The sequence below is a fragment of the Penicillium antarcticum genome (genome assembly GCF_028974205.1).
Source record: "Penicillium antarcticum strain IBT 31339 chromosome Unknown utg000009l_segment0_segment0, whole genome shotgun sequence".
Classification (NCBI taxonomy): domain Eukaryota; kingdom Fungi; phylum Ascomycota; class Eurotiomycetes; order Eurotiales; family Aspergillaceae; genus Penicillium; species Penicillium antarcticum.
Window position 1 is genome coordinate 3,414,838 of NW_026695307.1, and position 24,242 is coordinate 3,439,079.

Below are 24,242 nucleotides of genomic sequence, written 5' to 3' on the forward strand. Positions count from 1 at the left end.
GTTGAGCATCCTAGTTCAGCATCCTCCAGTGTCACGCTTGGTCAAATTGGTTCAAGGCGAGCTGACGAGAAGCTCTGTTGGCACGCCCGAATGGACCGGCATTACTTGCACAGGGATGGCGACAACTAGAGACGGTGTACCGGACGGTTGTTGTCGCCGGGGAAAAAAAAAGGAGGACACGAGGTAGACCGGCTACTACACGAGGACTCGGATCACATCCACACGTGGATCAGAAAAGGAGTGCGATGCTATAAATATTTCGAGGGGGGGGGGCGCGTTCGTGGGGAGGGTCGGAGAGAGGGGAGCGAGATCGGAGAGGATCCGAAAGGAATGTCCAAGGTCAAAGGAAAGAAAAAAATAACAGAAAGAAAAGGTCGAAGGTAAAGACACCGAGACCAAGGAGGGGGAGAAGTGAAGAGACGAAGGGGAGAGGTTGGGTGGGTAATAGGGCAGAGAGCGATGATCGGATGCCAAGGGGAAAATTATGACAAGGCAATGTACTCTGTACAGAGCAGACAGACCTCTTTCTTTCTTTTTTTATTATTTAATTATGATTTATAGAGGGTTTCAAGTGTCCGTTAGTATTAACTGATTTCTATTAACAAAACCCCTCCCTCATGTCTTCTTCTAGACGAGTACATATAACCCTCGAGCCCTGTCATCTCTCTAGTGGCGGATTGCCACAGGGAATTACGTCGGCGACTCGAGCACAGCCATCCCCGGCTATAGTGAAACTTCCATGGATCAATTCGTTTGTGGGAACTCTCATGACAGGTGGATAACCAGCCGTCCTCCAGTCCAGTCTGGCGACAGTTGGATAGCTCTGAAGCTGAATATGGTCAACGGTCACTTCGGCCGACCATGGTTGCCCAACCCATATTTCATATCGGCTCCGAGAGTTGAATGATCCGTACATATCACTATCTCAGGCCCAAACCTAACTTCTGCCACCCGAACTACCCTGAGGGGATCCTACACAGCTGAGGTAGACTATGATAGGCTGGAAGGGGCTGCACTAAGTTTTTGCCTGGGCATGGCAGGCAAGCCAGGGGTGAGCAAGTATGTAACCGAGGCATACTTGGATACCAGATTTGCTGCCATCATATATACCCAAGTATACTTACTACTGTATGAATATCATCATCATCATCTCTCTATAGAGATAGAAAAGGAAAGGTGTCTGGAAGCAACCGTGCACGGTCCACTACGTCATGTCGGGTCTGGCCCCTAATTAGCCATCGTTCCGTTTTGGGCTTAGTGTCCCAAGCACTTGGCGCTTTCTCTCCGAATGAGGGAGTTGATTGGCAGAGTTGGGATAATCGGGAGGAAATTAAGGTGATATCCATGGTATAGACATCTATACTCCGTACTTGCGGGGAAGAGAGGCCTGAGTATTCCTCTAAACTAGCGTAATACGAGAACTACTACTTATTCTGTGGCAGTCTAGATATCCCCCGCAGTGGAAATTCGGCCCTCCATCCGACACACCAAACCCCAGGCCAATCCAAGCAAACAAAAGAAAGAAACAGTCTTGGCTGGCCACAAAACATCAATAGCAACTCTACTAATCCCAATCCAGTCAATTCATTCCATATATCCGTATACTGTCAAGACGCATGCACCCTCACCCGAGCGCCTCCTGCGCAAGAGCAAGAGATCAAAGCACACGAACCGTGGCCTATCCCAAAACACGCAGTCTGCTCCCATCCCACGCTAATAAAAATCCCCATCTGTACCCATACTCTTCGAGGAACATGCCCGTGTTAATCCTGCAATGTGACACAAGCGGCGAGTTGTTCCCTCCAGGGCGTTGGCTGTCCTCCCGTTCCGGTTCGTTGGGCGCGTGCCACGCCCTAGTTCCTTATTACTCTGTGTTAACGTCGAGTTCGGTTTCAAATGCCCTAGTGCAGGTGCCCGGTGCTTGTGTGCAGGCAACGTGCTGAGATGCTTGACCGGGTAGTGTGTAGAATGAGGGATTTCCAATGTGGTTTACTCTATCCCGCGCTTGTTGATTTTTTTTTTGTGAATCTCACGATCTACTAATCTAGTCGAGGGATTTATGCGCATGCAGGGGTTGTTTTCCACATGTGATTGGTGTCCAGTTCCTGTGGCAATCCTTTGCGATGCCATTGTACCTGTACAGTAGATCGTGAACAGTAGAAGAACTGCTGCTAATTACTACCCCAGGCTAAGTTTGCCTGTCATCGATCTCGTCTAACATTACTATAGGAAGAAGAGTGGCTGTAAAGGCGATAAAGTTTTCATTTGCACATTGCTTTTTTTTTTTTTGGCCTTGTGCTGCTTGCTTATTCGGTAGCCCCATCCGAAAGCCAACTTCTGTATATTGGATGGGCTCATAATAGCAGGTAGTCAGGCTGAAAAACTTTCCTCTATGCAGCTAAGACACTGTGCCGTGCTGGTGCATCAGCTCACGGAACAACTAGGCATACTGCATTGTTGACAGTACTGCACCAGGACGATTAGGGGTAAGCGCCGGATCTGACATGCATAGTCAGGTACCTCAAATACTTTAGAGATATATGGGATGTGACTTGGACTGTAAAAGTGGCGGAGGCAACCGGCATACGGGAGAGGAGCTGAAGCTATCTTTTTGAAGCGATTGGTCAGTTGGTATGGTGGCTTCGGATCCTTTGAGGCATTGAATGTCGAATGTTGAATTGAAGTGATGAAGGTGATTGGTCCGGATTGCTGGAAAAATCTCCATGTCGTTTCATTTATTTGACTCCTAATAGGGGATCTTGCAGTGCCGTCTATCAACTTGCCTAGTCTACCAGCCGTGCCATCTACAGTAGGAATCAACCCCAATCCATGCTCTCCTGAATAACCCCTTTGGCAATTCCATCGCTATATTGTACCTCGATCTTGACTTGCTATGTTCGATCTCTTTATCTGGTTTTCCGATGCCCCAAAGCAAGGATGGTACTACTAACAGCCATCTAAATCTAAGAGACCATATCATAGTAGAGAAGATGGCAAGGAATATCAATTACTTAAGAACCCTTGCTGATAGTAATATCTCTTAAATGAGGCATAAAAATGATATACGTATAGTTTTCCCTAGTCTCTGACGATGTAAGTGAAAGCTCGGCTGACATACTAGACGTAAAAGATATCTACAAAGCTTTTCCAAATAAAATTTACTTGCTTTACATTTCAACTCATCTGAGATCCCTTATCTCAATACCATGCCAGGCGAGCATAGCTTTTTTGGAAAGTGTGTGTGCTTTAATCTTTAATCCTTCTCACCACCTGTCACTTTCTTCCCTGATATCATATGAGACGAACAGTCACTTTGACATAGACAGGATTCCCTATACAAATTCTACATGCTTTCTGTACTCTCTCTCACCCCCTTAATCGTGACTTCACGCGCGACAAACTATCGCTTCATCACCCCCTCAAGTCGGACGCAAAAGGTCGCCCCAGGAACTGTCAGGTGTGGTTACATTTTTCTCTCACTGCCGCATATATTGCGCCATAGTAACATCCACTTGTTTTCTCCGCATACCTCTCCTAGATATAACCAGTCGTAACATCTCTGCACCTAGAGAATTCAAGTCGGCATTAGAAACGTCAAGAAGAGGTCACAATGTAACCTCATGCAATTAGTTATCAGATGGCGTTGGTCTAGCCGTTCAAGCGTCTATGCACAGTAGAAAATACAGTGGTGGGAGAGTCTTGGTTAGGTTGTCCGGCCAACTTATTTAGGGGCGTAAACGTCCATGGTTCGTGATATGTAGAGGTTCCACTGAGAGTGATCTTCAAGGGGACGGGATGTTGGATGTAAGGGAGGTAGAACATAGGTAATATATGGGGGATGGAAGTGAAGATATTCACAGTTGGACGGAACAAGGTGAAACAAATCGAACACCCAAGCCCACTGATTGTGCAGGTCAACGGCCACTAAACAGGGAAACAGGATGCACATATTACAAAGAGGCGGGCAACACGCAATGTCACCCGCCCAGCGTCACAGGCTGACTCGTTGCCCAGCAACCAAGTGTTGATCCGGCGAGCTAACTCTCGGCAATACATTAGGCTTCCTCTTTCTTTGTTTAGCGCGATCGAATAAAGTAGGCAATTTCTGTGAATCGTAGTGATTGGTTCAGCAATTTATACTGTAATGGCGAGGCCCGGATCGGCAGTTGTTTACTGGGCATTTGGTGCCAACACTTGTCTTCACTTTCTCTCTCCTTGGAATACAATTGTGGTTTCTTGAATTCTCCGATCATTTGGAATAGATACCTGCTCACATCTGCTCCTTCTATGTCAATCGCGTGGCGTGCCATGCTCGCCGATCCTGACATGTATCCCTATCTCTAAGTGTCTCAGATCGCAAACGACGGCGTCATGGAGAGCTTTGGGAGCTATCCACTCGCACTAGGTGTGCTGTTCGCCCTCTTCAGCCCCTCCATTGCTACATACCTTCCATCCTCTGTACTCCTCTCCCCACAAAGCGACTCCCTCGCGTATATCCTCCGACCCAGCTCCACTGGCGAAACCGAATTCCTGTCCTTGAACCTGTCCACCAGTATCAATGCCGATGACCTATCCTATCATACTCTGCTCAGCAGTACACCATTCCATAATCCAGGCCAGAACTCGACGTTCATCCCCGCCATCAACAATGAGGGGTCCATAACCGTCTATGCCGGGAATTGTCACAACACATCCGATAGCCCGACACTATGGCAGTTTCACCCAAACAGCAACAGCTCAGTCGGCAACGGGACATGGGATAAGTTGGGCGTTCTCTCAAACGACATCCAAACCGCCCCAAACTACCTCGCAGCGGGGTTTACATACTCATCATCCGGCCAGCCAAATGAGACCGCCATGTACGCCTTTGGAGGAATGTGTCCATTCGCAAACAGCACGGACCAGACGTGGGTATCGGCAGCAAATTACTCTCAGTCGATGGTAGCTCTAGGTCCGAGTCCCTACTACAGCAACAAGTACACCGCGGAGACCACGGGGAAGCGCGCACCACCAGTCGCTGAAGCGGGCATGGCTGTCGTGGCCCTTCAGGCCACTTATTCCGCCGATTCAACTGGGAAACAGCAGGACTTCCTTTTCGTTGGTGGTCATACCAGACATGCGTTCCTCAACATGTCGACGCTTGCTATTTTCTCGCTGCCGCAGCAGAGTTGGAGCTTCGTTTCGACCTCGGACAACATACCAAAGACCGAGCTGGCTATTCGCGATACGGCCTCCGTGGAACCCCGTTCTGGCCATACAGCAACTCTCTCCGAAGATGGAAAGAAAGTGTTTGTGGTTGGTGGTTGGGTGGGCGATACAACTGTCCCTGCCGATCCGCAATTTGCAGTTCTAGAAATCAAGGAAGGGTTCGGCGGCGCTACGGAGTGGATCTGGACGACACCATCTTCGGAAGGAGTGGGTATCACCAAGGGTGCTGGCATCTTTGGACATGGAGCCGCAATGCTCCCAGGAGATGTGATGATGATTTCAGGAGGCTATACCATTCCGAAACAATCGGCGAAACGGGCAGTATCGACTGCCAATTCGCAATTTTACCTCTATAACACGACATCAAATAGCTGGGTTACGTCCTACAACAACCCTGCGGCCAATTCCTCCACATCATCGTCCAGTCACAGTGCCAATCTTTCGAAGGGTCAAAAAGCTGGCCTTGGAGTTGGTCTGGGTATTGGATGCCCAGCTGCTCTGGCTCTTGTATTATTTGCATGGAACCTTCATCGCAAGCGACGTGTACGGGGAAAGCGAGACTCACAGCTTCGCGAGTTGGCTCTCGGGGCCGAACGAGCTCATTTCTGGGGTCGAGAGGACCCTAACCAGGCCAGCAGTATCCGAAGCTCTGGAATGAGCGAGAAAAGAGACTCTTCTGTTTACCCTTGGTCGGCAAATCGCAATGGAGGAGCTCGACCCAACTGGAATGACCAGGGTGAAGGCACGGCAGAGAGAACTGGGCTACTCATGGATCCTCCCAGCCCAGTCAAGAACAACCGAGTCCCTGTACCGAAGAATACAAGACCATGGTCATGTCGTATGTCAGGACACAGTGATTTCAGACGCAGTGATGCTACCAGCGAAATCCACCCTATCGATGAGCGCGAGGAGGACGAGGCTATTTTCAGAGAGCGCTTGATGGCAACCATTCCCGCTGGAAATGGGACTGCAAAGACTGCAGAGCCAGAGGCTGAAGATCCATTCTCAGATACTCCCTACGCAACCCCACGAAGCACCATCTTCGGCGTTGGCTTGGGTCCATTTTACAGCCGACGGAAAGACATTGGATCAGTTGATCCGGAGTCTCCCACCAAGAGTGAACGAACACAAACCAGTCTATCCGATGCCTCAGCCTTCTCCTTTGACTCTTCTCAGCCAGTCGGCAAAGTCGCAACAGCCCGAGCTATGGTCATTGACAGACCTGTAAGCTGGGCAAGCAGTGGCCGTCAATCACTCGAAAATATCGCCGCAGCCTCAACACATAGCGACCCTGGCAACATTGCTCCGTCTGAGAACTCAGTCTCAGCAGACTCTTACTCAACAGCACAGACAACCATCTCTCAACGCCAAGCAGAGAACGACTCCCTCCTCTTCGACGCCCTCGAGCCAATCAACCACTTTGAATCATCCTCTCCCTCGAAACTCCGCCGAGATTCTAGACCCAGAGCCTCAGAATGGGTTATGCAAACAATGCGCCGAGCCCTAACCATGACCCGCGGCGGCTCCCAATCCCAGCGAGACCCCCACGAAACAGCCCCACTAGCATCAGGAATTGACCGCCGCAGCACAGTCATTGGCGCAGGCCAACTATCCCCAATACCAGGTTCCTCAGGAGCAGGCACACCCCGCCGAGCAGTCAGCGCCTCAGCCGAACTCTTCCGCCGCAAACAAGGCGCCAAAGACTGGAACGCCCGGAAACGCGTCTCGGACGATGTCTTCAATACAGTTCGCTCTACACGCGATGATCTCTTCGTCGGTGCACCAGGTTATCTCGGTAACGAAGATGCTTTCGTGGATGATGAGGCTGATATGCATGATTGGGATGTTGAAGGTGCTGCCGAGGGTAGGCGTGTGCAGATGACTTATACTGTCCCCCGAGAAAAGTTGCGTGTTGTTAATGCTACCGCTGGTGATATGGATACTATCTCCGAGCGGTCCATTAATCGTGCCACTGGGAATCGGAGGGTGAGCACTTAGTTTGGTCGGCGTGTCCTTGATTTTGACCTTTTATTCTTGGCTTGTACTTTTGTATACACATTTGAATGATGATGGTGATGGTGATGACGATAAGAATGAAGATTATACGAATGCTTGGCATGGTGATATCAGGAGAAGGGCACAAGAGGAGCCTGTGCTCACAACGCTCTATTGTGTCTTCGGGGATTCGATCGAGTTATGTCTATGTCCATTTCCGTGCTGTTCTGATAATCCAAATTCTGTACAGACTGGAAAGCCTACGTTCGACCCCTCGCGTGGAATTGAGCCGCGCATTTTGGGAGGGATGTTGCTGTTTTCTGTCGTTTTGATATCCACAGCGTGTTTTGATGTTGCGTTCTGACTATGAACGACTGATGAATCCATGTCCCTGGCGCTTTGTTAGATTGTTTATTAGCTGAGCGAGTTAACAATTGATTCTTGTTTTCTGTTTCTACTTCTTCCCTTTTACTCCAAATCAGTATGTAGATGTATCAACCATATGTAATTCTGCGAGCCAATCTTATCCCTTTGGAACGAGTCAATTCCCAACACTTTTTAGCCTATCTACTTGGCCCTTGCGAGACGGGTCATTATGCAGCACAGTCGATATAAAGTTTGTTGGGCTGAAAAATCTGCCCTCTGTTTAGACTCTCCACTATAGATCTATAGTGGGGCGCACAAATGAACTCATATTTAGATTTGATATTGGCGTCTAGAGTACAGTATATCTAGTCCAAATTATAGGTCAAGAAAGATGTTGAAATCTCATTTTCGCACGTAAACATGTTCTGCAATTCCCGAAACTAGTCGAACCGAGAAATATCTATCAAACTTCGTAGCTCCATGATACATCATCTGAGACAAGACCCCTATGACGTTGGTATAACTTTTCCTTTATATAATTGTTCACTTTTATCCCCACTTAAGAAGAAGGAGCAGTCTTAGGGTCGCTGGCAGGTCTGGTGGGGATAGTGCTAGGAAGCTGCGGGAGCAGGTTCTTCGCGCTCTCACGGGCGTACTGGGCCATGAGGGCATCAATGATAACAAGGGAAGACATAGCCTCGACGATGGGGACGGCACGGGGAGTAACGCAGGGGTCGTGGCGACCCTTGGCCTCGAGGGTACCCTCCTCCAGACCGTAGGAGGCGGTAGTCTGGGCCTGGCCGATGGTAGCGGCAGGCTTGAAAGCAACGCGGAAGTAGATGTTGGCACCGTTGGAGATACCACCCTGGATACCGCCAGAGTTGTTGGTCTTGGTGGTCAGCTTGGGGGCACCAGCTGAAGCCTGCGACACGACGAAGGGGTCGTTGTGGACGGAGCCGGGGACCTCGCAGCCGCCGAAGCCGGAGCCGATCTCGAAGCCCTTGGTGGCGGGGATGCTGAGCATGGCGTGGCCGAGCTTGGCTTCCAGCTTGTCGAAGCAGGGCTCGCCGAGGCCGACGGGGACATTACGGATCACACATGTTACTGTTCCGCCGATGCTGTCGTGGTTGTCGCGGTACTTCTCGATGACCTTGGTCATGCGCTCCGCGGCGGCTTCGTTCGGGCAGCGGGTGGGAGCGAACGAGTCCACGGTCTTGCGGTCGATTGTCTCAATCATCTTGAGGAACTCGGGGTTGGTGGAGGCGGAGGGGTGTTCGGGGGTAGGGGGGAAGAGGTGCTCGTTGCCGACGGAGGAGACGAAGGCGACGATTTCGACATTATGCGACAGGCTGAGATACTTCTCGGCGATGGCGCCGGCAGCGACACGGCCTGGACATTGGTGTTAGTGACATTGGTTGTATGTAGTGTGTGAGTCTGACATACCAATGGTCTCACGGGCACTGCTGCGACCACCACCGCTGCTGGCCTTGACACCGTACTTCTCGAGGTAGGTGAAGTCAGCGTGGCTGGGGCGCGGGAACAGGTCCATTGTGCTGCCACCGTAGTCCTTGGGGCGCTGGTCCTCATTGCGGACCATCATTCCAATTGGTGTGCCCAGAGTGACTCCGAACTCTGTGCCTGACTGAATCTCGACTCGGTCCTTCTCGTCCCGCGGGGTAGTGAGGGCGCTCTGACCGGGACGACGGCGGGTCATCTGGGGCTGGATATCGGCCTCGGTGAGTTCCATGCCAGGAGGGCATCCGTCGACGATACAGCCGACAGAGCGGCAGTGAGACTCGCCATAACTAAGGGGCATTAGCAACTGGTGTTCATTAGGAGAGCGGGGAGACCTGGGAGACCTACGTAGTGACACGGAAATGTTCACCCCACGTCGACATGATGATGTTGATCAAGGGAAAAGAGAAAAGGGATTAGAAGGATATAGCAAATAAAGAGATGCGAAAGGGAAAAGGAGTGATCCGCGGAGGAACCAAGACGAGCTGAGTGTCGATCCCAAAAAAAGCGAACACAATTCGACTCATCTTTCCGATCCGGGACTAGCGCAACCGACTATCGGCCTGGCGCTTCGGGTGATAAACACTCATCCACCGACATGTTTCTGCGCTCGCGGTTGGGCGGCTTGAAATATGCCTGGGTTCGCCATAATCATTCGGTCCCTGATCGATTCACCGAGCTGGTCCGTCGTCCTTCGTCTCTACACCAGATCTACCAATCGCTATCGACGGACCCCTACGTGAACCTCTCCATCGAGCATTTCCTCCTTGAGAATGCCCCGGCAGAATCAAGCATCCTGTTCCTATACGCCAATCGACCCTGTGTAGTCATAGGTCGCAACCAGAACCCGTGGCTCGAGACGGATCTCCGCGCCCTTCACAATGACCGCTGGAACGGCGCGGCCGGAGACGAAGAAGCTGCAATCTTCGTACGGAGACGCTCGGGCGGTGGGGCCGTGTTTCATGACGCAGGTAATCTAAACTACAGCGTCATATCTCCGCGTATATCCTTCACTCGCGATAAACATGCGGAGATGGTGGTGCGCGCACTCCATCGTGTCGGAGCCACCAATACCCGTGTCAATGAGCGACACGATATTGTCATGGCCCGAGCGGAAGGCATGGAAAATGACTCTAATGAGCCTTTGGCCCGTAAAATCTCGGGGTCAGCATTCAAGCTGACTCGACATCGAGCTCTTCATCATGGTACTTGCCTGCTCGATTCCCCGAATATTCATGATCTCGGCCGGTACCTGCGGTCATCAGCGCGTGGTTATATCCAGGCCAAGGGTGTCGAAAGTGTTCGGTCTCCTGTGGGAAATGTTTCGGCTGCTTTTGCCGATTCTTTCTTTTCCATGCAGGGGGTGATTCAAAGTGTAATTGAGGAATTTGCTCGGTTGTACGAGGTTCACCCTGACGCTGTACGACGCGCGCAACGTGCTCATGCTAATGATCCCGAGATCTTCGCTGGAGATGGCTGGGTTGCGGGTACAGTTGGTGAAGTGCAGGGTGAACAGGAGCCTGCCATTGGGAAGGGAATTGACGAATTGCGGGTGAGTAGTCATGCCAAAGATAATCAGAGAACTGGTATTAACATTGAAATAGTCGTTGGATTGGAAGTATACCCAAACGCCACAGTTCACATTCTCGACATACCCCATCGAAGAGGACCCTCGCGAACGGCCACCATTGCCCCCCTCACTTCCTTCAAGTGTAAGTCTACAAGACAAGTCTTCGATTCAAATCTGACCCTAGAACTAGACTCGCGCATTCCTCCGTCTAAAACATGGTGCAGTCATCGAAAGCCACATCTCCGTCTCACCTGACGAGATCGCTGCATCTGACCAAGCCAGTCGCATCCATACATTACTGGACGGACAAAAATTACACGAAATGACTTTGGCGCGGTGGTCCGAGATTCTTCAAGAGGGTCTTGGTGAGACAGAAACAGATGAGGCCCTGGTGAAGGAGCTATCCCAGTTCCTGGGTGGCCTGTTAGGTGGTTAATCATTGTATAGATATACCCATGTACATTACACTCATCCCATGTTCTACACCAAGCGCCAAGTATTGCCTTTCAATTGGTGGATTATATTTTTCCACTTGTGGGATCGCCAGTCCAAGCCCAAGCCCAAGCTGCATTTACTTGTTAATCTCCCCGCGGTACGGCTAAATACATTCACCCCACGCCCCCAAGTCGAACCTAGTTATGCACGTCGTCTGCAAATTGGCTGAATCGGCATTCCGTGCGAAAGCCCAGCTCGACTAGCACCAAGATACTCGATCATATAGAATGCAACCCGTTCATTAATCGGACATCTGCCTATTTGACATACAAGCATCGGAGACTTGTCCGATACAAATCCCTATATAACTCCAGAGATCCAATAACGAACCCAAATTAGCACAATCAGCACAGCAATACACCACCTGACACAAACCAAAACCCCGATAACGATGTCAGTCCACGCCAACGGCCACACCCCACCCCAACCCTTCACAAAAAACCCCTTCAAAACAAAAACAGACCTCCGATCCGCCTGCCACGCAATCCTAAACCCCCTCCTCCCCCTCTTCACCCCAGGCAAAAGTCGCATAAAAATAGGAACATCAACAACCCGCTTCGACGAAGGCGGCGCCCAGATAGAGGGGTATGCGCGCCCACTCTGGGGTTTGGCGTCGCTACTCGCAGGCGGACATGAATCCGAATACCCCGAGGCAGAGCGCTGGCGCCAGGGTCTGATTAACGGGACGGACCCTGAGAGTCCAGAGTTCTGGGGGAAGATTGAGGATTTGGATCAGCGGATGGTTGAGATGTGTCCTATTGGGTTTGCGCTTGCTGTTGCGCCTGATACCTTTTGGGGGCCTTTGACTGAGGGGCAGAGGGGAAATGTTGGGGCTTGGCTGGCTAGTATTAATGCCCGGGAGATGCCGAATACTAACTGGTATGTTCTTCTTTGTTGGGTGTGGTTTCGAATGTGGAGGGATTGCTGATGATTTTAGGTTGTGGTTTCGAGTCTTTGCAAATTTAGGATTGAGGAAGAATGGAGCTGAATATTCTCTTTCCCGGATCGAAGCTGATATGGATCATCTTGATTCATTCCATGTTGGTGGGGGATGGAGTAATGATGGACCTAAGAGTCATCACCAGATGGATTATTACTCAGGTTCATTTGCCATTCAGTTCTTGCAACTTCTTTACTCGAAGTTGGCTGGAGATTTTGATCTGGAGCGTGCTGAACGCTATCGTCAGCGGGCGAAGGAGTTTGCGAAGGATTTCGTGTACTACTTTGATCCTGATGGTATGTTTACTGTGATCCTCGGTCCAATTAGCAGGTACTGACCCCTTCTTCTATCGAATAGGTAGCTCTATCCCCTTTGGCCGCTCAATGACATACCGTTTCGCCATGGTCGGGTTTTGGGGAGCGCTAGGTTTCGCAGACGTCGAGCTCCCAGCACCATTAACCTGGGGTGTCGTGAGAGGAATCCTCCTCCGTCATTTCCGATGGTGGTCGACACAGGAAGACATGTTCAACAATGACGGCACACTCAGCCTCGGATACTCATACGCCAACATGTATCTGACAGAGAACTACAACTCTCCGGGATCGCCATACTGGTGTTGTCTGTCATTCATCCCACTGGCATTACCAGAGACACACCCGTTTTGGTCCGCGAAAGAAGAGCCATATCCCCGCTCCTCTCTTCCAGAAGTGGTAGCCCTCAAATACCCCAAACACATCGCGATCCGCCGTGGCGGACACTCGTTTCTGCTTTCGTCTGGCCAGGCATGCCACTACCCTCTCAAAGCAACGCAGGCCAAGTATGGCAAGTTCGCATACAGTTCTGCATTTGGATACTCTGTTCCAACGGGGGGCTATCAGCTCGAGCAGCACGCGCCGGATAGTATGCTCGCCCTATCCGATGACAGCGGCGATATTTGGCAGACGAGAAGGCTAGCGCTGGATGCACGATTCGAGGAACCTGAAGGGAATAGCATCCCAATCCTGGTATCTAGCTGGAAACCATGGCCAGACGTCGAGGTTGAAACGATTCTCATTCCGCCGACAGCAGAAAATGAGAATTGGCATCTGCGCGCTCATCGCGTGCGCACTGGTCGCGCATTGCAGACTTCCGAGGGTGCATTTGCTATTTATGGATGTCGTAGTGACAACGGACGGATTCTGGGCTCTATGATTGAAGGTGAATCCGAGGGGACGATGCATGAGGACCGGAGCAGCCTGGTGGTTTCATCGGCAGGGGCTGTCGGCATTGTTGAGCTACACTCGGACATTGGACGTGCTGGTCGGATTGTGCTGGCAGATCCAAATTCGAATATTATCCATGGGCGCACACTTTTGCCGTCGCTTACGGTGGACATGGTGCCTGGCCAGGCCTGTTGGTTCGTGTCGGCAATCTGTGCTGTACCCGATCATGGGCGGGATTGGAAGGCGGCCTGGGAGCAAAAGCCGATTATCCCTGGGTGGCTGAGGAAGCGGATGGAGAGTGGGTGAGTAGGCTGATCCTTGTCAATCTCGGTTTGATAGAACAAAGCGTGGACTCGTAGTCACATTTCCTTATTGGGAGACCAGGTTAGCCCTAATTTGGGGGTTCCCCGCATTCCGGGGTAGGCCAACTCTAACTCTCTCACCCTTACATTGTACAAGTAACTATGTAACTCGCTTCTCTCGGCTAAACATCTCCTATTAGCCAATATCGCTTCCCCGTGGGGGTACTTCAACTCATACGACCTTAAAACCTTACCCCACCATTTCTCCGCCTATCTAAAAGCTGCCAGGGAAAGCCAGGGATGTCTTGGACCTTACCCCAGCTCCAAGTACTGGAGAACTTGTGAGCAGATAAGATGCAGCCCGTGCCATCCTGACCTCGGATTCGTGGATGTTTTCTTCCATTCTTGCTCGCGTTGTTTGGCGCCATTGTTCCCGTCTCATAGGTCGCTCGGTGGGTTGGCCAAGATTTTGGGCTTGGGATGACACCCTGACATCGTCTCTTTTCTTTTCTTGATGTTTATATATTTATATCAGTTGCCGACGATATCGTGTATTTAGTCGTCGGTGGTGTCCTGGAAATATCTTCAGTTGGTTGCTTCGCCATACGATACCGACTTGATCTTGCTTGCTCTTCACGATGTCGTGGCTCCTGAAGAAGGTTGTTCATAATGAGGCGATGAAAGAGGATCCCAAGGAGATTTATGGCTGGAGGGTTTTCATGCTTGCTTGCTCGGTTAGTGTCGCAAGTCCTATATACTGATGCCATACTGACGTTTGGGAAGGCCTGTTGTGGAGGAATGCTGTTCGGCATGGACTCTGGTATCATTGGAGGCGTCCTTACCATGCCAGGGTTCAAGAAGTAAGCACTTGTCTATTGTATCTCACATCTATTCATCTAACAATCGTTGTTGCAGAACATACGGATTGCAAGATACTTCACCAGTTGCTCAAGCAAATCTATCAGCCAACATCGTTTCAACCCTCCAAGCAGGATGTTTCTTCGGCGCACTTGGTGCTTCCTGGGTATCCGATAAATTCGGCCGGAAAAGAGCACTTATCGGCGCAGCGATAGTATCCATCCTCGGAATTGTCATGCAAACCGCAGCCAGCGGCCGTCTCGAGGCCATGTACATCGGACGGTAAAACAAACCCGCAGTCAGCAACCATACTCATACTAATATTTTCACCAGACTAGTCACAGGCTTTGGAGTCGGCGCCGCTTCAATGATAAACCCCCTCTATGTCGCCGAGAATGCGCCGCGAGCAATCCGCGGCGGTCTAACAGGTCTATACCAACTCTTCATCACCATGGGCATCATGCTGGCATTCTGGATCAACTACGGTTCGCTCCTCCACATCAAGGGTCCAGCAATGTACCTCGTCCCACTAGCAATGCAAGGCCTCCCAGCAGTCCTTCTTCTCATCGGCATGTCACTGTGTAATGAATCCCCCCGCTGGCTTGCTAGACAAGATAGGTGGGAGGAAGCACGCGCAACACTCTGCAAAGTGCGCAACTTGCCTGCTGAACACCCCTACCTGGAAGAAGAGTTCCAAGCCATTGCCACCCAGCTTGAGCAGGAGCGCGCTCTTGTTGGTGGATCCGGCTTTTGGGATCTCATGAAGGAGATGTGGCTCATTCCTGGAAATAGGAAGCGGGCTATTATTTCTATCATTTTGATGATTTGCCAGCAGATGACTGGTACTAATGCTATTAACTACTACGCGCCTCAGATTTGTAAGTTACTTCTTCTTTTCCTTGTCGCTGATTCAACAGTCCAGCTAACAAACATCTACAGTCGAGAACGTGAGTGTCTATATACTACCACCCCAAATCCCCCAAATCGACACTATAATCTAACCCATCCCAGCTCGGCGTAACAGGAAACGCAACAAACCTCTTCGCAACAGGCGTCTACGGCATCGTGAAAATGATCAGCTGCGGCGTCTTCCTAGTCTTCGTAGCGGACTCCCTGGGCCGGCGTCGCTCCCTCCTCTGGACCTCAATCGCACAGGGTCTAGCAATGCTCTACATCGGGCTCTACGTTCGCATCGCACCACCTGTCGAAGGCGCACCGGTCATTCCAGCCGGCTACGTGGCTCTCGTGTGCATTTTCCTGTTTGCGGCTTTCTTCCAATTCGGATGGGGGCCTGTTTGTTGGATTTATGTTTCCGAGATTCCGACTGCGAGGTTGCGGTCGTTGAATGTTGCTTTTGGGGCTGCTACGCAGTGGTTGTTTAATTTTGTTGTTGCAAGGGCTGTGCCTAATATGTTGGCTACTGTTGGGGATAATGGTTATGGGTGAGCGTTTATTGATCCTGGTTTTTGGTGAGATGGGATTTATGCTGACTTTTGTGGGATTGTAGCACTTATTTGATCTTTGCTTGCTTCTGTTTCTCCATGTGTGTCTTCGTTTGGTTCTTCATTCCTGAGACCAAAGGTTGGTTTGAATCTATGACTAGTGATGTGGATTGTCTTTACTGATTGTGTTATAGGAATGTCTCTTGAGAAGATGGATGAGCTCTTTGGCGTCACTCAGCTCTTTGATAGTAAGACTGCCGATCCGGAGCAGGCCCCTGCTGCAGATGATGTGGGCAAATCGACACAGACGCACGTTGAGAGAGTGGCTTAATGAGTTACCAGCAATTTAGGAAGGATCAAGCCAAGAATGATTGAAGAAGAATTGAATTAATTTGATTCTCTGAAGAGTATTCACATTGGTCATCATTATTTCATAAATATCATCAAAGTAACTCCGAAAAAAATATGTGCGGCGTCCCTCCAAGAGACCGCTTGGTCAATCAATACATGACCACGAAAATGCTCGCCTGCGCTATGAAATCACTTTATCTGCTCGAATCGAGACAGATGACCAGAAATGAAAGAAAAATGGAAAGAAGCCAGTGCTGTGACAAAATATGAGGGTAAAACAAAACAATAATGAAAGATGCAAGAAAGGATAGACAATATCAAAGAAGCAATTTTACCGAATGTAGTTGGGCTGAGCCCGGCCAAGGAGCCCATGCTGGGTCTGGCTGCGAGTCATGCGGCGAGGAGTTGGGTTATCATCCAAGCTCAACCCGCCCATTCCTGAACCCAGTACATTGCGCCGGGGCGAGAACATGGAGCTGTGACCCAAGCTAGGATTGTAACCATACCGAATGTTGCGGTTGGTCATATTTGTACCACTGGTTGTGGCTGTAGCGACAGTCTCGCTGTCTGAATCCTGGTCATAATCAGACGGAGGGTCGCTCATCTTCAAAGACTCCATGGTGAAGCTATGAGGGTTTCGTTTCGGAGTCTGAGCGGAGGAGAAAGAAGGGACAGTCTGAGACGAAGAAAGCCCATAGTTTGGCACAGAAGGTAGTGCTGACGAGAAACTAGAGCTTGGTTCGGTAGTACAAAAGGAAAGCGGAGGCGCGGAGGACTGTGACTCGAACGATCGATGAGTTGGCAATGGGGGACTGCTGACTCGAGATTCCGACGGGGACACGGGTGGCGATCTATTAGAGGGCCATTCGATTGCACCCGGCTGGTTCAGTTGCGGTGTCCCCGACTGCGACGATGCTGGTTCTGATGATGTGTTTCGACTTTCCATCATGGCCGCAGTGTAGAAAGAGCCCACACGCATAGCTTCCTGTATAGCCATGAACATCAAAAGAAGCTTGCCGTAACGATCAAAGTAATCTCGGTCAAACGAAGCAGTCGGGAGATGGGCCCCCATATGGACGGCCGCAACAAGCTCAGTGATGGAAATCAATATTTCCATCCCATTCCACTGCACAAGAGGCCTTTTGACCATGCTTATGAGAGCGAATCCAGCAACAAGACTCGCAGCCCCTAGAGCAGCGATCTCCACGTAGTTTCCGGGAATAAACACCTGGCGGTTTTGAGAAAAGGTCCAGGCGCTGATGAATCCGACCAATAGAACAAGTCGCAGCCATCCATAGAACAGATGTCTCGGTGTCTGAATGCGACTGGCAAAGTTCTTTTGACTTTCCTGGGGCCATCCAGGCCCAGGGACCTCGGATTGGAAATTGAAGGCCCTGTCGAACAGCGTTTCCAGTCCAGTAGAAGTGTCGAGATCCCCTGGAGCGAAGAACTTAGGTGGCTTGAAGACTGGTTCGGCGTCGGCAGACGGTTGTCGGCTTGGAGCTTGCACTTGTGCTTGTGCTTGGGAAGGGATGCGGTGGAACGGGTTAGGCTGTACCACTTGCTCAATAGGCTTTGTTGAAGGCTGAGCGCGAAGCTTCCATGATGGAGCCATTGGAGCCGCTGGAACCTGCCCGTGAAAGGGATGGGGACCATTGAGCACAGATTGCTTGCTCCGCTGTTGGATCGTTGGACGGAGGTTATGGGTAGTAGACGGAGTCCAATCCATGCTATCCTTCTCCATAACAGGAACAATCTCTCGCGGCTTCTCTACGGGTGCCGGAGCTGTGGCCAACGTTTCAATTGGGAAACGTTGACTGACTCCGCCGTTCGCAGTGAAGGCGTTGAGATTGGTGGCTTGGGACGGCACAGCCGGTGACTCAGGCAATTCAGAGGACGACGTGGTGCCTTGAAGTTGAGTTTCCCAGCTATTGTCGGACCAATTGACAAGTGGACGACTAGAATATTGCACGACGTATCGAGAGTACGAAAGTGACTACTGAATTAGCCCAAGGAAAGCAAAGTTGTAGCTGTCAAGGCACTTACCAAAAGAGTGAAAGCCATCATTAGACCATGCAAGGCCGGAGACATACTAGAATCCAAGCCACTAGCAACAGGGTCCTTGAGAACTGCCCAGAATGCACACCGTGCTACCAGAACAATCAGTTGAGCTTGATAGTACTCTGCAAGGCCCTTGAATTTGCCTGGCATCCCGTCTATCTTCAAGCGCAACTTGGGATTCCACCAGAGTGAGAGAGCACCTGCGATCAATGCCAGGCCTGCAGCCGGTGCTAGATCAACCACACAGTTACTGGGAATACGCCACATAGAAAATGTCTGCTTGGTACACTGTGAAAAGGTAGCTGCCAAAGACGATTCTGTGGAAATTGGCGATTCATCGAGGCTCTCCGGTGTCTGGTGGAGTGTCATTGCACTGATCAAATCCCATGCAACCTGACCAGAAATACTGGTCCAGTGTGCAAGCGCACCGGCATAAAGAAGCAAACTCCTCCAGCTCCGGTTCCTGATCTGTCGCGCTTCACGGTTCGCGCGGCTTTGATCCATCATGCGTCTCAGATGATCTGACTTGGCTTCATATCCGGCTCTTCGAATGCGTTCTTTCACGCGAGGTTCGCAGGACTCGCAAATCTGGGGATAGCGGTCCTCGAGGCGTTTGCGAAAGTCTGCATACCCACGTTCGTACTCGGCGTCTGTCGGATCGTCGGATGGAGGAAAGTACGATGCCAATGAGCTTGTAAATAGGTGCTGGTTGCGAGTACACTTGGAGCAAAATAACGGGGACTCTTTCAGATCGGCGGCCTCGGAGGGTTGGCTTGATGTACCAGGCACATCACTGTCGGCGTTGGTGACAGCAGCTGGCGGATCGGTGATTTCGCCTTTCTATATTCATCAAGATGCGGTGTTCAGTATTGATTGAGCAACTTCGGAGGCTAGACACGGAACTAACCTCGTCAAGAAAGTTGTCGGCCTCGCAGTGTTCACAGCGGAAATTGCGAGCAGGCCACTGGGAGGCAGACCGCCGCCCACAATAAAAGCAGGTCAGACGCTTGGTGAATAAAGACGCCATGACATAGTCTGAAAGTGAACGTGAAGTGTGAACGTAAACAAGGGAGAGAGTCGAGATGCCAAAGAGGCTAAGAAAATCAACGGTCGAGCTTGCACGTGCGGGGACGTGTACCGCGACTCCAATTTGGCCCATTCGGTGATTTTGTTTTGTTGTCTTCCATACTTCAATGGGTCATTGTCGCAAGTCGCATTGCTTATTTTCACTCTTTTTGGTCTTCAGGCCGCTTGCTGTCCGATAATGCATTAGCCTCAAGCTCCCGAGCTAGCAGTCCTTACCACAACAACGATGCAGTTCCCTCTTGCATCTGTGTCCTTCTGGGACCTAGCCCTGTGTCTGTCTGTCGCGATAGCTGTATTCGGATCTCTCATTGGTCTCGTGAGTATCCCGCAAGAATACTATTACATTGATCTAACCTAATACTCTCAGGTCATATTCCTTTCCCTTGAAATCGCCCACAACAGCCCTGTACCCAAATGGCGCCCAAGAGGCTCGCCTATCCACCTTCTGCTCGTCCTTGGAAGTGGTGGCCATACAGCTGAAATGTTCTACATGCTCGAGAAAACGTATATGAAGGAGTTCACATATCGGACGTACGTCGTGAGCTCCGGAGATAACTTCAGCGCTGGCAAGGCCAAGGCGTTCGAGACGCAGAGAGCTTGTCCGGACGACAACTACAACATTGTGACAGTGCCTCGGGCCCGAAGAGTTCATCAATCATACCTGACAGCACCTTTCACCACGCTCCAATGCTTCTGGGCTTGTCTTAATGTCCTCTGTGGGCTTCATCCAGACCAGCGACTCCCCAAACAATACGTCACGCCTTACCCTGACTTGATTCTGACAAACGGTCCAGCTACAGCTGTTTGTATGGCCCTAGCGGCGAAGCTCATCCGCCTTTTTCAGTATGTATCTGGCTTCAACTCCTTGTTGCGAAGCTCCGCAACACCGCGTGCGTCCCGGCTGCGCATCATTCATTTTGAATCTTGGGCTCGGGTCAAGAAATTGAGTATGTCTGGCGTCCTTCTCTTGCCACTGGCCGACACGTTCCTTGTTCAATGGCCAGCTCTAGGAGGGCTGCGAGCCTGGTGGGGAATGAAGAGAACCAAATACGCAGGGTGGCTTGTGATTTAGGGTCCGCTTCATCATCTTGATGCCTGTAATGTCTCTCTCCTTACTTACTTTAAATGCAAAGTCTGTATGAACAACCATGTCTACCCTATAAATTGTACAAGCAGAATTGAGCTCCGCAACGGTTTTCTCTCCACATACCGAGCGTAGAGAAATTGTGCACTGTTTTCTACAAATCTATGGCTCTGAATGATGGCTAATTTGCATAAATCTATTAGAATAATATGTGTTGTATGTGTAGAATTGAAGATGAATGTATTGAGAAATCTAGCCAATCAATATCCTTATGTCCAAAGTGAAAACAGAGCCGATTGTTAGAAACCGAATCGTGAGTGATACCTCGCAGAGTGCGTCGCGCATGAGCTTCTGCTGTTTCGTAAGCGTCGTTGTAGTCGAGTTCATAGCCAGGGCCCTAGAGGACAGGCAACGATATGTACCATGCGTAGCCGCAGTGGTGGTTGTAGTCAGTTATGATGGCTTCTCTTTGCTGAATCATGTTAATTGCGGTCTGAATTAGCTCTTTATCACTAAGGAAGAGCATCTAATTCGTCAAACTGTGCATTAACATATTGGGTCTTTGCGCATAGATTGATCAGACGATAGTTTTCGAGGCAAATCTGTCCGTCACGGATGAATGTGCGTCTTTGGCTGCACTGCTTCGGGGCCATTTCAATCATGTCGTTGGAAAACATTCTGATGGCTTAGTTATAGATGAAAAATATGGTAGGTATCTTACTATGTTTGCTGTACCGAGTTAGCTTGCTACAAGTTGATGGTAGTTATTGACTGTTGGTGGTTGTCTGGGTTGTCGGGGTTGTTGATGATATATTGATACAGGGCAAAGAAGTTGCTCAAATACTTCGAGGACTTAAAGGATGAATGGCAATGTCACTTCAATCTAGTTTGACCAGCTCCTTTATGAACAAAGGTCTTTTGTAAAATTGCATTGTGACATAGAGTTGCATATAGACAGGATAATATCTGGCAAGTCTTGGCTTCTGCTTTCGGTTTCAGTGCTTACCTGTTGCCGCTTTTTGCTCACCGAGTAATACTGACCACGCCCTGAGTATCACCTGAATCATTTAATAAGCTGGATGCCACGCCCACTAAGCAGTCTGATCCAGCTTTACCGCGTTTATTTTTCAGACACCCATATCGCTGCGCGGAGCTGTTGTTATTCGAAGATATATATCTCTCCCGATCGAGCTTATTGCAAGCGGATATCTTCCTACTCTAGTATACAGCACTTACGTTCTGAAGTGCCTTCAAATTATAAGCACTGAATAACTAAAACTAGTAGAAATTCGTGGGCATACCCAGTACATTCTCGAACCATTGGTCATTCCCCAAATCCATAGACTGCATCCAGACCATCTGATCTAGATCAGGGATATGGTTACTGTGACCTTCACTCTGACACGGCCTGGTATCACCGTTCTGCATCGGAGAAGACAGGTTCCACCGATATTCAGCCCAAACCCGGCATCTGGATAAAAGTTTGGATAGAAACTTCAGGAGATGGTCACTGCTGCACTGAAGCTCCGGCTCCTTACTGCTCATATCGAGCTTGTTAAGCATGGAATCCATCGTCGATATGAGGTTAACTCTGTTTCGTACCGCTTGGAAATCCCAATCTGGGTCTTTAAGTGTTGAAAGATATTTCAAGAGTGTGATACTCAGAATCATCTGTGACCAAAAATGAAAGGGTTGACCGACAAGCTTTGAGGAAGGAATTTCATAAAAGTTGTCCAGCCACGATTTGATGTTCTCGACGGACTGCCATAAACAATGGAGGCGTTCAAATCCCAGTAGAATCCCGCCGTCACCCCGTCTTCCAGCTAGATCTAGAGGAGGCGCATCTTGACTGACTGAATACGCTAGCTGATTGATGTATAATTCGACGTATTGCGCATGTGTGTTGAGAATATCTGCATGTCAAGCCCGGGGTTCACCCCAGGTCAAGGTATTAGCCATCTTGTAGTAGAGGCAAATTACAACATTGTTCACCCGAGAAATGACTTACCAATCTGTTGGAGATCTGCACGAAATGAAGACTTTAACTCATGCAGCTGCCTTCGTAAAGTCTTCAGATACAATATGCGAGGAGCTGAGGCTGCAGAAGCCATTCCTGTGCGAGTGCAATTTGTCTCGTCCTGCTGTCGGACGTCGTTGGCTCTCTGCTTCAACAGTTGCAAGCGTACTTGGGCGACAAATAATTCATCGGCGGCGCATGCCTTGCTTATTGTGATAAATTGAAGTGCCTCTTCCATCTGTGAAGTCCATCGTATAGCATCTTGACGCCCAAGATGTGACGAAACACTACAGAGCCATGTGTCAGTATGGATTGCTCCTTGGATTTACCAGAGTTTTTAAGTTTGACAGAAGGTAAGGAGGGTTATACGCACTTCGAGCTCAAAATAAAACATGCCAGTACTGCCCGCTGCCTTTCCAATAAGTCATAGGGTGTTTCGTCGCCGGGGATGTGACCCTCTTCATCCCGCCCCTGGGTAATAGTCATCATGACTTGCACATCTGGCGAGGATGGCTTAAACAACCGCAGATCGTATATCATTGAGATGGCGAGCATCATGAGACGAGAGATCAGATCTGCCCTGCCGAGAAAGGCGTCGGTACTCCATGCTAGATAAGTTAGTAGTCCAAGCAGCAGATCGATATTTGACTCGACTTTGATGAAAGCAGATGTGAACAGAAGACGCTTCAGTTCCTCAGATTGAACAAATCTTTCCTGTGTCGAGAAAGTGGTAACGGTGTGAATGGCTTGGAGCAAGAATGGCCTGTTTTGACGCAGATACCAGCTCGTCATATCTGGGGTAAGGTTGAGAAAAGGGAAAGATGGCAGCATGCGAGATCGGAAGAAATTGAGCCGCTCGTCTGGTTGATTTGCCGATGGAATAGAAGGCGACAGAGAATAAGGATTAGACACAAACAGCGGATTTGAATTTGACGTTACGGTGTTCATCGATTTCGCCGAAAAAGCAGGCCCCTCATTGAAGCCCAGAGTCGTGCTCGTGGGGGTTATCAGAGCGCTATTTGAGTAAGAGGTGGCTGACGAAATGCTGTCTCCTTGGAGGGAAGGGGTCTGCAGAATGTTGATTGAAGACCCAGAACCCCCTGGAGTACCGATAAAAGCTGTCATTGCAGAAAGCAAGCTCTCCATCTTGTCTTCTAGCCGAGCGATGCGCGTATCGGACACATCGGCTGGGTTTGTTGAAGTGTTACGCTTGCGAACCGACTCTGATGCCTCACACCTTTTGCCAAGGCGAACACATCTAGGAAAAAAATGAGCTTAATGTCAAACATCATCAAATATTCTATATCAACAACCTTTCGCAATTGTCGCCATTTGCAGTACGCACACACCGGCACTTTGCCTTGTAGCAAGGGGTGCAGGCCTGGCCATAGGTGCTGCTTGAGCTGGGGGTTGGTTTCGATCTCTCCATAGTCATAGTGATTGGTAGGGCAGGCTATGCTGAATGCTCAGGATATCTCTGTCGATTGTAGGTGCCCAGGTGGGGGGCTGCAGATACACCTCTTTGTTCTTTGCTTATGGAACGGAGGCCGCCCCGGGGCCGCCGGGTTTACTGATCCGTATCATGTCATTTCGTCTTTATGGGTATATACATGTAATTACATATATCCCACCCATTTATGTATTTGGATATGCTGTAATGATGACCCTGTTACACCGTATAAAACCCTTGCAAGAGATCTTCGGATTTGCCCCTCCGAACTCCGTTTATGACATTGTCTACCTACATTCG

The 24,242-nt window shown here is 49.9% G+C and overlaps 8 protein-coding genes across 8 annotated transcripts; 5 read left to right on the plus strand and 3 right to left on the minus strand.

The window, feature by feature from the left end:
- Nucleotides 1-4,371: 4,371 nt before the first annotated feature.
- N7508_009665 (uncharacterized protein) lies at nt 4,372-7,206 on the plus strand (the record flags this gene model as incomplete). Its single annotated transcript, XM_058467728.1, has 1 exon — nt 4,372-7,206. The coding sequence occupies one exon, from the start codon at nt 4,372-4,374 to the stop codon at nt 7,204-7,206; it is 2,835 nt and encodes a 944-aa protein (XP_058315574.1).
- Nucleotides 7,207-8,128: 922 nt separating this feature from the next.
- Nucleotides 8,129-9,467, minus strand: N7508_009666 (bifunctional chorismate synthase/riboflavin reductase [NAD(P)H] ARO2; the record flags this gene model as incomplete). The annotated part of the gene is made up of 3 exons (XM_058467729.1): nt 8,129-8,958; nt 9,013-9,374; nt 9,433-9,467. The coding sequence occupies 3 exons, from the start codon at nt 9,465-9,467 to the stop codon at nt 8,129-8,131; spliced, it is 1,227 nt and encodes a 408-aa protein (XP_058315575.1).
- Nucleotides 9,468-9,682: 215 nt separating this feature from the next.
- N7508_009667 (putative lipoate--protein ligase) lies at nt 9,683-11,090 on the plus strand (the record flags this gene model as incomplete). The annotated part of the gene is made up of 3 exons (XM_058467730.1): nt 9,683-10,636; nt 10,689-10,796; nt 10,845-11,090. 3 exons carry the CDS (start codon nt 9,683-9,685, stop codon nt 11,088-11,090), a joined length of 1,308 nt encoding a protein of 435 aa, XP_058315576.1.
- Nucleotides 11,091-11,540: 450 nt separating this feature from the next.
- Nucleotides 11,541-13,597, plus strand: N7508_009668 (glycoside hydrolase family 154 protein; the record flags this gene model as incomplete). Its single annotated transcript, XM_058467731.1, has 3 exons — nt 11,541-12,028; nt 12,087-12,385; nt 12,447-13,597. The coding sequence occupies 3 exons, from the start codon at nt 11,541-11,543 to the stop codon at nt 13,595-13,597; spliced, it is 1,938 nt and encodes a 645-aa protein (XP_058315577.1).
- Nucleotides 13,598-14,231: 634 nt separating this feature from the next.
- N7508_009669 (sugar porter family MFS transporter) lies at nt 14,232-16,224 on the plus strand (the record flags this gene model as incomplete). Its single annotated transcript, XM_058467732.1, has 8 exons — nt 14,232-14,327; nt 14,377-14,453; nt 14,509-14,733; nt 14,785-15,329; nt 15,391-15,398; nt 15,463-15,893; nt 15,959-16,032; nt 16,088-16,224. 8 exons carry the CDS (start codon nt 14,232-14,234, stop codon nt 16,222-16,224), a joined length of 1,593 nt encoding a protein of 530 aa, XP_058315578.1.
- A 351-nt stretch (nt 16,225-16,575) lies between these two features.
- Nucleotides 16,576-19,332, minus strand: N7508_009670 (uncharacterized protein; the record flags this gene model as incomplete). Its single annotated transcript, XM_058467733.1, has 3 exons — nt 16,576-18,240; nt 18,291-19,145; nt 19,213-19,332. The coding sequence occupies 3 exons, from the start codon at nt 19,330-19,332 to the stop codon at nt 16,576-16,578; spliced, it is 2,640 nt and encodes an 879-aa protein (XP_058315579.1).
- Nucleotides 19,333-19,617: 285 nt separating this feature from the next.
- N7508_009671 (glycosyltransferase family protein) lies at nt 19,618-20,463 on the plus strand (the record flags this gene model as incomplete). Its single annotated transcript, XM_058467734.1, has 2 exons — nt 19,618-19,707; nt 19,759-20,463. The coding sequence occupies 2 exons, from the start codon at nt 19,618-19,620 to the stop codon at nt 20,461-20,463; spliced, it is 795 nt and encodes a 264-aa protein (XP_058315580.1).
- A 2,392-nt stretch (nt 20,464-22,855) lies between these two features.
- On the minus strand, nt 22,856-23,927 carry N7508_009672 (uncharacterized protein; the record flags this gene model as incomplete). Its single annotated transcript, XM_058467735.1, has 2 exons — nt 22,856-23,750; nt 23,842-23,927. 2 exons carry the CDS (start codon nt 23,925-23,927, stop codon nt 22,856-22,858), a joined length of 981 nt encoding a protein of 326 aa, XP_058315581.1.
- Nucleotides 23,928-24,242: the final 315 nt, after the last annotated feature.